This window comes from Mus pahari, chromosome 6, assembly GCF_900095145.1.
Source record: "Mus pahari chromosome 6, PAHARI_EIJ_v1.1, whole genome shotgun sequence".
Taxonomy (NCBI): Eukaryota; Metazoa; Chordata; class Mammalia; order Rodentia; family Muridae; genus Mus; species Mus pahari.
The window spans coordinates 86,137,465-86,149,069 of record NC_034595.1 but is presented as its reverse complement, the minus strand read 5'-3'; the positions used below and the strand labels follow the sequence as shown (position 1 = coordinate 86,149,069).

General features: G+C 54.8%; 1 protein-coding gene across 3 annotated transcripts in view; it reads right to left on the bottom strand.

Annotated features, from left to right (window-relative positions):
* Positions 1-6,081: 6,081 nt before the first annotated feature.
* The window catches only part of Runx3 (RUNX family transcription factor 3), a 56,046-nt gene continuing 50,522 nt past the window's right edge, over positions 6,082-11,605 (bottom strand). The window contains exons 4-5 of one of the 3 annotated variants that reach the window (XM_021200468.1): positions 10,648-10,797; positions 6,082-6,687 (exon numbers count right to left, since the gene is read on the bottom strand). In XM_021200468.1, coding sequence (XP_021056127.1) covers positions 6,155-6,687; positions 10,648-10,797 — 683 coding nt within the window. In that variant the 3' untranslated portion in view covers positions 6,082-6,154. The remainder of the gene's footprint in view (positions 6,688-10,647; positions 10,798-11,605) is intronic. The other 2 variants (XM_021200467.2, XM_021200469.2) reach the window with 2 other exon arrangements.

The window sequence follows — 11,605 nt, the reverse complement described above, 5'->3', positions numbered from 1 at the left end:
GAGTTGGGGGGGAGTCAGGGGGGAGTTGGGGGGAGTCAGAGGGAGTCGGGGGGGGGAGTCAGAGGGGAGTTGGGAGGAGTCGGGGGGGGGGACAAGGCCTGGAGCACGCTGAGAAGTGCTCCTCTCTGCAGCCTCATCCCCAGCCTTGAGTTCTTCCCGCTTCTGCTTCTAAGAAAGGACATTTTTCTCATTTCTACTTCCCCTTTCTCCTCTGATGATGGTTTTTATAGTAAAATTATGTCATGGAAGGCACAGCACAGAAGAGTGAACATGGCCTTGTTTCCCCTCGGGGCTGGCATTAACCCTCTCGGGGGACTCCCTCCTTTGACTTTGAGGATTTGATCTATGGGAGACAGGAAGTCACTCTGTGGCCAGGCTGGCTCCAGACCCACAGACATTTATTTACCTGCCTCTGCCTTCTGAGTGCGGAGCGAGCGGGTGAGCCACTACACCCAACTCCTGCTCTAGTTTTAAAACTACATTGATTAAACAATGCACAGTGTGAATGACTAGAAAGATGTTCGTTTCTAAGAGTACTAAGATATTTACTAAAAGACAAAGGTTTAAATGTGAGGGAAAACTCCAAATGTTCACAGTGGTCACTGTCGGAAAGAGGGCAATTATCAGTTAAACCTTCTTATGTTGCTTTTAGGAATCTGTATTTTCCTGTTTTGTTTTGTTTTGTTTTGTTTTCCTTCCGTGATTAAAAGTTATATAATGTCACTTTAAAAAGCACCATTTAGCCGGGCGGTGGTGGCGCACGCCTTTAATCCCAGCACTTGGGAGGCAGAGGCAGGCATATCTCTGAGTTTGAGGCTAGCCTGGTCTACAAAGTGAGTTCCAGGACAGCCAGGGCTACACAGAGAAACCCTGTCTCGAAAAACCAAAACCAAAAAAAAAAAAAAAAAAAAAAAAAAAAGCACCATTTAGCAGGTATGGTTCAAACCCATAATCTCAGAATTTGGGAGGGGGGCAGGGGGGGAGGGGGAGCAGAAGTTCAGGGCTAGCCTGGCTACATGAGATCCTAACTTTAAAAGAAAAAGGGTTTCAAATGTAATACATTAGCCTGGGCACTTGGGCCTTTCCTCTCACGATCTCTGCATCTGCAGGCAGAGGGAGTGTCTGGTATGGCTGGGTCAGACTGAGGGACATGGGACCCTTGGCTTTAGTCAGAAGCTTATAATGAAGAAACTGAAATGGGGCTGGGGAAATCCCCAAAGGGCTAACTGAGCAGTAACAATGTCTACCCCTAAAACCCTGTTCCAATGGCTCCGTTAAACTCCATCCACCCTGGTCAGGCTTGGTGGTGCATGCTTTTGATCCAAGCACTCTGGAGGCAGAGACAAGTGGATCTCTGTGAGTTCGAGGCCAGCTTGGTCAACATAGCAAAGTTCCAAGTCAACCAGGGCCACACAATGGGAGCATGTCCAAACTCAAAGATGGTCAGGGCATGGAGTCCTTCCTGTGACATCAGGGTTAGAGGCATCTAGGATGCCGTTGTCTAGCTCTTCCTGAATGAATCACAGCTTCTCCCTGTCTCAGACCAAATGGGAGACCTGCTAGCAAGTTTCTCTCTGTGGCCCCCCACTCTCTTTCCCACACTCCGCACCTTGGCTCCCCAGTGACCTGTGACCAAGGCCAGCTGCCCTTCACCACAGTCCTCTTCTGCTCAACCCCAAGCCGCCCCTCAATACCTTTATCCACAAGACTCCCCGATAGAAAAGGCCATCCTGTCTGCCCTATGATCTAGCCATCTCTCCATCTTGTCTGAGGAGAAAGAGACACCACCACCTCCAAACCCTTGTGCTGTCCTGTCTGTCTTGAGACTATGTTTTGCTGTGACTCGCTCATCTGCTGGCAGGACTTGGGGAATGAGTTGAGACCAAAGCCTTGAAGATACTGTCCCCCTGTCCCCAGAGGCAGAGCAGGGTTACGTGGCCAATGGCAGGCATATGTTAGAGCACGGGGGAGGCTTAGATACCAGCACCGGAGGCACAGCAAAGAAGGGGTATCCACAGCATCAGGACCGCCATCCCTTTACAGTCCTGGCTGGCTCGGCCAGGCACTCTGTGGTGGATATAAATATATAAAACAAACAGCCCACTCTTAGTTGCAAACTAAAAATAGGAAGCTTGGAATCCGGCTTCCCAGACTCCCCTGGTCTGGACCACACAGGTGTGGCAGCGGATATTGGGGGGACATGGGCCCTCACCCCGCTCTCTGCAAGGGTCCCATGGGGAGGAGTCGAGGGAGGTCTGGGTTTCTGCCAGTGAGGGTTCTTATACTCGGCTCCTTTGACAGCTCATTTCATTTATGACCCTGAGCTGAACAGAGCCACTGAAGTGCTCCGGGCTGGGGTGTGGTGTGCAGGGGGGAGCTGGGGTTCTGGCCGTTTGTGGGAGTGCAGTCTGGGTCAGGGAGGGGTGTTGGTTAAGAAGGAAGCAGATCTGGGTCTGGGTCAGGTCCTGTCCTCATGTCCCACAGCATTGGCCCCTTCAGACTTCCCTTCTCTTGGTTGCCCCGGAAGGATGCGCACTTCTCAAGACCAGAGTTAAAGCTATCGTAGGCTTTGTCACAGGGTGGGAGCCTTTCTGGGAGCTCCCACAAATCTACCACTAAGCCAGTCACAAATCCTCAAGGCAGTGGATCCCTTGACTCTCAGATGAGACACTGAAGACCTCAAGGCTCGCGGGCTGGCAGCAGACTGGCCTCCTCCCTGGGCGAGCAGTGTGGGAGCCTGCCTGAGGGCTTCTGAAGCTTCCTCCTCAGAACTCAGCTCTTCTCTCCAGGTCCCTGTCTTCTGGGGGTGGGGTGGGGTGGGGTGGCCTGGGAGCTCAAGATCTGTGTGTGACTGTGCTAACATCTGGTACACGTGACCAGGAGGGTGGCTCTGCAGGGCAGACACAGGAAGCTGCTACCGTCACTGCCACTCCAGGAAGGCCAAGAGCAGCTCTCCAGAGGCTGAGGAGTTCTTCCTAATAGCAGCCCACATTCCTCTCCAAAGCAGGGGGTTTAAGGCGGGGGAGATTTGGTGGGGTGAGGGGACCGACCATTCCTTTCTCTCTGCTGCCTGGAAGCCAGTGCTTCCGCCCCCTACAGGCCTCAGCGGTAACTGCATGGTTTCCTCCAGCTGCCTCCAGCTAATCTGGGGACACCTCTTGGTTTGTTTCCTTTTGACAAGTGGGATGCAAGTGACAGGAGTTAAATATAGTCAGGGGTTTTGCTCTTCAGTTGTAGGGGCCACCTACGGGTCCTCCCTGAGATAAACCAAATAGAAGCACGTGGGCTGGGAAGACAGTTTCCTGTTCTAACCCAGGGAGAGGTCCTGCTGGGTGACCCACCCTGGGTGTACCTGGCAACAGGTCTTGCATTAGCTGTGGTTAGAATCCTGTGGCGCTGCTGGGTAGGAAAGGGTCCTGGGTCTAGGCTGGGAAAACAGGAACTTCTTGTTGGTGGTTGATCTTAGACTGGTCCTACAAAAGGGCAAGGTCTTAGAACTCTGAAGTGGGCACCACAGAGCCACATCTATCTTAGGAAAATCTGTATGTCCCATCTGGTCAGGGGCACAGGCTTGGGGGTGGGGGATTATCTGAGTAGAGGGGGATTATCAAGCTAGGTCCCCACACTATTATCCACAGCCCCAATTATCAGGCTATGGTCTCGGCTTGGTAACCACCAGCTCCAGGGAGCCATGGAAGCCGTGACAGCTTTCTTTGCTAGTCAGAAGGACTTCATCTCCAAATGACCGATTTGCAGTCCTGTCTTCTCTGCTTTGAGTGTTCCAGCAAGCAGACCCCAGTGGGGGTGAGAGGGGCTGCTGTCTCATAGGGGCTCTCCAGAGGGATCCTTATCCCCCCAAAGCCCCCTTACTCTGGGAAGGTCTTCACTCAACAGGGGTTCCCATCCCAGGGAGGACTCCCCTGAGAACTGAGAATGTGGTGGCTGTCCCTCCCTAAATCTGCATCCAGGTGACAGATAGGACCTTGCAGTGGCTTCTGCCTCTGCGGGATGAGCATAGCCAACCAAGGAAGAGAGGATTAGTGTAATCATGAAGGCCCACCTGATGTTCTGGGGGACTCAGCCCAGCCAGGAAAGTGACCTTCCAGGGTCTCTGTGACCACCTTGAAGGAGCCGGATGGTGGACTCCCCAGCCCTGGAGTATCTCCCCACACAGCCAGCTCAACCACATCCAGTGCCCTCCTCTCTCCTGCCCAAGAGGAGGAGATCCCACCCTCCTTCACAACTCCAGAAGCCTGACGAGGGTCCTTCAAGGCATCTGTTATATTATTGTAACAAACACAAATTCCATTTGACAGTTAAATAGTACCCAAGATGAACCTGCACAAGCAAGTTGTGCATCAAACAAAATGAAACAAAACAAAACAAAAAAAAAACAAAACAACAAACCAAACATACAAGCAGCCTCTAGTGCGAAGCAGGCCCACTTCAGGAAGCCCGGCTTACTGCAGGGAGTATACCTCAGGGTAACAATGTCACAAAGGATCGACACCCACACAATTACAGTAACATTGTATCAACTCCCCAGGTTCCGTGCGCTTTCGTTATAGCCTGTACTTTCAAGTAGCCTTGCAGATAAGGACCCATTTTCTTTCCTTTTTTGTTTTTGTTTGTTTGTTTGTTTTGTGTCTCCTCTCTTTTTTCTTTTTTATCAGCCCAGGCTGTCTGGGCTCACTGTAGGACTCACAAGACTCAGGGATGAGAAAGAGGCGATGGGGGCGGGTAGTTGTCTGGGGTGGCTTACACAGAGCTAGGCCCTGGGATCCTGAAAGTACCTTTCTTGGTCATCTGCGATAGTCTCTGTACCATGGAGCAGTAGCGAAGCAGGTAGGAGGGCAAAGGGTCGCAACTGCTTCCTGAGAAGAGGTGAGAAGGCCCCTCTGGGCGCAGGGAGCTGGAAGGTTACCTCAGCTACTTCCAAGAGATAGATTTTTTTTTTCTTCCTCCAGTAAGGGTGAGACAAGAGACACTGTAATGGGAGGTATCTGCTCAGGATTGTCAGGACCCCCTGACCTACCAGAGTGTGTGTGTGTGTGTGTGTGTGTGTGGCTGTTGTGGGTGCAGGCAATGGGAAAGGCCAAGCACATGGCAGGGACCATCACTAAGGAAACTTGTAAGGGGCTTACTCAGTTTGAAAAACCAGCTGTGAGCCAGCCAGCTCTGGTAAGAGCTTTTTAACCTACCCCACTGACAATCTCCCACAGATTGAAGAGGACATCTGATCTCTGCTTGGACACTGCTCTGCCAGTGCACAGCTCACCAGAGACTCCACAGGGCCTCCTGGAGGTCTTGTCCCCTTCTGTGAAGAATGTGAGGTCAGGACCCTGGTGGTGGTGGTGGTGGGGCTGATGACATCACACTGGCAGGGAGTTGGGCTCTCGTATACACAGACTGCCCCGTTAGAGGTTTTAGATGCTTGATGGAGATGCTTTTGGTTCAAAGTTGTTTGCTTCTAGGGACAAACAAGTTGGGAGTGGGACTGTGGCCTGGGAGGCAAGGCCCAGAGCACAGCTTGGCTGGACCTAGTGAGCAGGGCTACCGATCCCCATGGTAAGACTTTCTGCCAGGACCTGTCTGCCCCTGAGAACCCAGTAGGCAATTCAAGTTGGAGTGTGCTGGACAGTGGTATGGCCTTCCTTGCTTTAAGGACCTGCCACCTGGGATGAGGGACCTGCCACCCAGGATGAGTCTGCTCTGGGGCCTGGTGTTTTCAGGTAAGCTAGAATTGATCAGGGTCTGCTTGCCTGGAACCAGGGGGAAGTTAAGTTGGGGACTCGTGTGTGTGTGTGTGTGTGTGTGTGTGTGTGTGTGTGTGTGTGTGTGTGTGTGTGTGTTTGGCTTGATGGGTATGGATGGTCCCCAGGGTGGGGGGTGAGACAAAGTCAGCAAAGGCCCTCCTCCTGGGCATGGCTGGAGATGACAGAGGTGGGTTTTGGGATGCACAGCGAGAGAGGACATCGATTTGGGTTGGAGCAGTGTCCTGTGGGAGGTCCCCACATCCTCTGTTCAAACTTGTGGCTGGACAGAGCTCTGGGAGCCACTGTCAGCTCTGGCCCCTGGGACCAGGTCCAAGTCTGTTTCTTGTAGCCTCGGGCTGGAGGGAAGGGTTCGGCTGGCCCCAGAGTCCCCAGGGGTCTTAGTAGGGCCGCCACACGGCCTCGTCCATGCGGCCCGGTGTGCTCAGGGCCGTGGGCGAGTTGCTGTGGCTGCCGTCGGCTTCCACGCCATCAGCCTGGCCCAGGCTGGGGTTCATGAGGTTGCCTGCTGACACCGAAGCGCCGCTGGGGCAGGAGGTCAGCATGCGGGTGGGCGAGCGCTCGCCACCTCCCGCGGCTGCCATGGAGAACTGGTAAGAGCCGGAGGAGGCGCCGTAGAAGAGGTGGTAGGGCGCGGGGTTGGCCTGAAAGGGCCCGCTCTGGCTCTGCGGGGCCCCGGGGTAGGGCGGAGGGAGGTAGGTGTGGTGGAAGCGGCTGCTGGCCGGCATGCCCGCCACGCTCAGGCTGCCCAGGCTCGTGCCCGATGGTGTGGCGCTGTAGGGGAAGGCGGCAGACATGGCTCCCGGGTAGTGCATCCTGGGGTCCGGGAAGCGGCTCTCTGTGAGGCTCTGCAGCGTAGGGAAGGAGCGGTCAAACTGGCGAGGGTCGGAGAAGGGGTTCAGGTCTGAGGAGCCTGGGGACACACAGCAAGAGGGGGAGGTGTCAGTCAGGTGCGCAGCAGACAGGGCTCCCACCTCATTCTGAAGAGCTGGCAAGATCAAGGGTGTGAATAGAGTCCCCAGGGGCCCCATGAGACTGGGAGTCCTGGCCTCTGAAGAGGAAAAAAACAGGCAGAGAAACAGAAAGGCTGATTCTCCACTCAGGCAGAGAAAGTTCCAGAATGCTTCCGAAGGCCTCTCTGTTCACTGCCGAGGCCTGTGTGTGTGTGTGTGTGTGTGTGTGTAGGTAGGTTGGTAGGTTGGGGTATTAGCTGTGGGGGGATCTGCTGGTCGTCACCCCCACTTCCTAAGCCTATGTCCCTCAAGGCTGCCTTGCATGTTGGTCACACAACTACACTCATGACACCTTCATCTACCTCCGTTGCAAAATTAAACACCTAGTTGGAGGCACTTGGGGGTCCCGACCACACAGCAACACCAGGGCGTCTGGAATTCTCAGCGGACTCCAAGATAGGGGGTGCCAATCTGCACACCTACTTTTGTGATCATGGGTCCCCAATCCCAGCATTCACTCGGGCTTTGAGAACAAAGCTAATCCCATTGGTGGGAAAACAGTGACCCAAGCAAGGGAGCGGCATGAAGGTCACAGAGCACCCTGTCCTGGGCCCCAACACTGGCCCCATAGCTACTGCCTCTTTGTGGAGGCAGCTGGGCTCTCCCGGTGGCTTCTGGAGCCATTCGATCACCCTGGCTTTGACTCTCACTCCCATGTGTCCCGAGTCACTTAACCTCTCCACACCAGCTTCCCAAGGACCTAGATGAAACTGAGTAAACTCTTTTTTTTTTTTTTTTTTTGGTTTTTCAAGACAGGGTTTCTCTGTATAGCCCTGGCTGTCCTGGAACTCACTCTGTAGACCAGGCTGGCCTCGAACTCAGAGATCCACCTGCCTCTGCCTCCCGAGTGCTGGGATTAAAGGCGTGCGCCACCAAATGCAGAGGACAGAGCCGGGCCCAGCGTCTGCAGTGTTCCACTTGTCTTGCTGCCTCATCTTTTGCTGTCACATCCCTTACTCTGGGTCCCCAGAAGTAGCTGCCCATGTGAATGCTGGGATTGGGGACCCATGATCACAAAAGCAGGTGTGCTGATTGGCACCCCCTATCTTGGAGCCCCCTTGAGAATTCCAGACCCCCTGGTGGTCAGGACTCCCCAAGTGTTTAGTTTTGCAACAGAGGTAAATGAAGGTGTCATAACATGAAACCCTGACCTAGGGCCCTCCTGGGACCCTGGCAGCAATGGCAGGGCATAGTCCTGAGTGTGGCCCAGAGCCTCGGCCTGTCAAACCTTGGCTCCTTCATGCCTGGAAGGCCAGGAGGGCCCTAGTCCTGGGCTAGCAGGGTTGGTACTACTCTGGGTGGGTCCTCTGGCCATGATCAAGATGTGCCTGAGGAATCAGAGGTCAGGCCTGCTTCCTGGGTTCTGCCCAGGGTGTTGGGTGCCCTCGGGTAACTGGTACTCCTTGGGTCTCTGGGGTATGCGTCAGTGCCTCTGGGCCTGGCTGTGGGTCACCTCGAAGGGCTGCCCTTGGCACCAGGTAAGGAGAACAGACAAGGGGCAGGCCACTGGAGCTTTCAGAAATAAAAACTGGGGACTCCTTGGCTGGTGAGTGTGTCTTGAGGCCTGGGAGGGGGAGATGCCTGATGCCCATATCCTGCAGAGAGGATGCTGCAAGATGAGAGGATGCTGGATACAGATGCCTGCTGGCTCGGACCCTGTTCTCCAAGCAGACCAAACAAGACTTGGGAGAGGACAGTGGGACTCTGGTCCTGCAGCGGAGAGCCTCGGCCATGTGGAGCTGCCAGTGTCCCTTCCTGCCTCTGTCCTCATTGTTCCAGCTTCCCCTCCAGAGTGGTGGGGACATACCTGCCCCAGGTGCCCCCTCGGACCCTCAGCAGCTTCCTCAGACTCCTGTGCCCATGCTTAGCTTCACAGCCCCAGGAAATCTGAGCTGTCGGGGCCACTGTCAGGCAGCCAAGCTAGCAGCTCAAGGAAATGTTTATTTTCTCCAAATTGCCCCGACTGCTGCGTATAGCTGAATGAGCCCTTTGAGCTGTGAGAAGCCCCCATTGTGGGTGTCTGCAGCGGGGGGTGGGGAGGGGAGACCATGGGTCTTGGCATTGACTGCAGTGTCCAAAGCAAGGGGGTCAAGGCGGTTAACAGGCACTGAGGGAAGTTGTGGGGCATCCTGAGGGGAGTCCCACCAGGAGGGAGAGCCAGGGAGTGTGACTCTTCACACGTGAGTCTGCCAAAGCCACACTGTGACAGGAGCCTCTTCACTTTGTGGATAAGAAAACACAGGCTCAGAGAAGCTAGGCGACCTGCCTAAGATCACACAGCCAGTGCAAGGCAGGGCTAGAACCGGTCAGGTTGACAAGATGGCTGAGAGTTTGCTTCTCCCTAGGGTATCCAGGACCCTCTCCTAAACACCAAAGGGCCAGCTGGAGGTACCACGGGGCTGAAGAATCCCTTGTCAGGGTTCAGTAAGAGAAGGACTGGCCATCCATGCCATACTAGCTAGGTGAGGCCCAGGGCTGTGCAGAAGCTCATTCTGGCTCCTGGGAGCACACAGTCCAAAGACCACACTCTCTCACTGTGACAGAGCAAACATGCATTCTTCTCTCATGAGAACCGATGGACAGGAACCTGCTGGCCTCTGGCGTGTCCCTACCTTAGACCCCCATCCCTTCTAGGCCAGGCTCTGTAGGTGCTGGCCTGTGGGGGTGACATAAAGACAAACTCCTGGTCAGAGCTGGGTATGAGGGAGATGCTGAACACTTATCTAGAGGACCTGGGGCTCAAAGGCCAAATCTCCAAGTCACAAGCCCATGGATTCAGGCATGCTGGGGTCAGGGCTTATCCCTTCCTTGGGCTAGCTTCCTGGAACATGGAGGGATGGTGGCGCTATGCCTCTGACCCTGTGTCATGCACAGAACACATGAATAATAATATTCCCAGCAGTGCCTGACCCCCACGGAATGACCAAAGTGGAGAAGGGAAGACGGGAGGTGACAGAGGTACCAGCATATAGCCCACTCTGATCCTAATGTTCAGGCCCCTCTCAGGCCCACCTAAGGACAAGCCAGGGAGACACTAAACTCAGCCACCAGAAGGCCCCGACCCGCTTCAGCCTCCATTGAATCACGTGCCACAGTGGCCCTGAGCCAGCACTGGTGATCAGAAGGGACAGGTATCACACAGGGCAGCAGCTAGCCCTCAGGCCTCTGTGGTTTGGCATCTGCCCCTGACTGACCTGAGCCAGCTACTTTTAGCCTCCTGTCTCTGGCTCCTAACGGAAGTATGAGGGCAGCCATAGAACTGGCCAGGCACCTGCCCCATATGGGACCAACGGGGGCTTTGCTTGCAGCCCAGCTTCCCCAGCTGAGCAACTGGGGCAGCCGCTGACCCCAGGGCTCTCTGTTTGTGTCACTCTGGATGGGGAGACTGAGCTAGGCAGCACTGCCATCCTTTATCACAGCTTCTGGTGTGACTAGGACTCAGCCGTGGAGAAGAAGGAGCCTCACCCTATCTCTCCTCACTGTGAGAGAGCTGGGGTAGTAGGGCTGTGTGTACAGTGGGGACACAGTTGCTGTGGCTCGATGGACACTGCAGGATTGCCCTCACGTCCCGGTGGACTAATGAACTTCAGAGGGAGGGATGGTCACATCTGTTCCCACTCATCCCGGGGTCAGGCACCGAGCATGAGTCAGTGAGCATTTGCTGAGGGAGCGGGCAAAGGCCTGGTACAGAGAAGCCCCTGGGAGACCTGCGAGTGTAGACTGCAGACTGCCCCAGCTGTCCACCGACAAACACTGGGGGAGCTGTCTTCCCCAGGGACTTGGCCCGGGATAGATGGACCGTATCCTGGATCCTTATCCAACCCCCTGCCTGCTCTCCAAGGGTCTCTGCTCCTCCGTACCTTGGATTGGGGTCTGGGCCTGGCTGCTGAAGTGACTCGTGGTGCTGAGAGAGCCACGGGGGCTGGGTGTGCTTGGTGTTACACGCATGCGCAGGTCTCCAAAGCGGTCAGGGAAGGCCTTGGTCTGGTCTTCTATCTTCTGCCGGTGCCCTGTGGAGCATGGGGAGTTCATCAGCCACTATAATGCCTTGTCCTGCTGGGCAGTTCTTCCTGGAGTCTAGCTTAGGTCTCTGTGGAACTCTCTGATTTTTCTGAACAGAGCAGGGATCGTGGCTATGTGCCACTTCAGGCTGCCTGATCTCTCCTCAGAATGGTCATTCTTAACATCACACCCGGAGCTCTGATTGGACCGGCACGCTGTGATGTTAAGCTCTGAACTACCTAAACCTCCCCGACGTGGTCTGACAGGTAAGAATGCTGAGGTAACAGGCCTAGAAGACCGTCTCAGGCAGGCAGGTTGCCAAGGAGCCAGGAGAAGCCCCCAGGGGTGAGACCACCCTTCATCCCTCAGCATGCAGATCCCCACACTCCACGGATCCCACAGTTCATGCATCCCTGTGAGGATGTGAGGCTGTGGGAGGGAGCTCTGGTCGCCTGGCCCTGACCAACCTAGCTACCCTCAGGCTTGTCTCCCCTTGAGGCCTCAGGAAGGAGGGTAGAGGTAGGATATACAGGCTTCTGGTCCCTGCCCAGCCACAGTGCACGCAGGAGTCCCAGGCTGGCTGTGCACCTGCTGAGGGCCGAGGACACCTGGATGAGGACAACTGGAGTGTCACTAAGTGCCATGGGCACTCCCAGTCACCCATCTTTCCATTCTCAAACAACACGCCAAGTTTCTTTTTCTTTCTTTCTTTCTTTCTTTCTTTCTTTCTTTCTTTCTTTCTTTCTTTTTTATTTATTTATTTTATTTTTCGAGACAGGGTTTCTCTGTGTAGCCTTGGCTGTCCTGGAACTCACT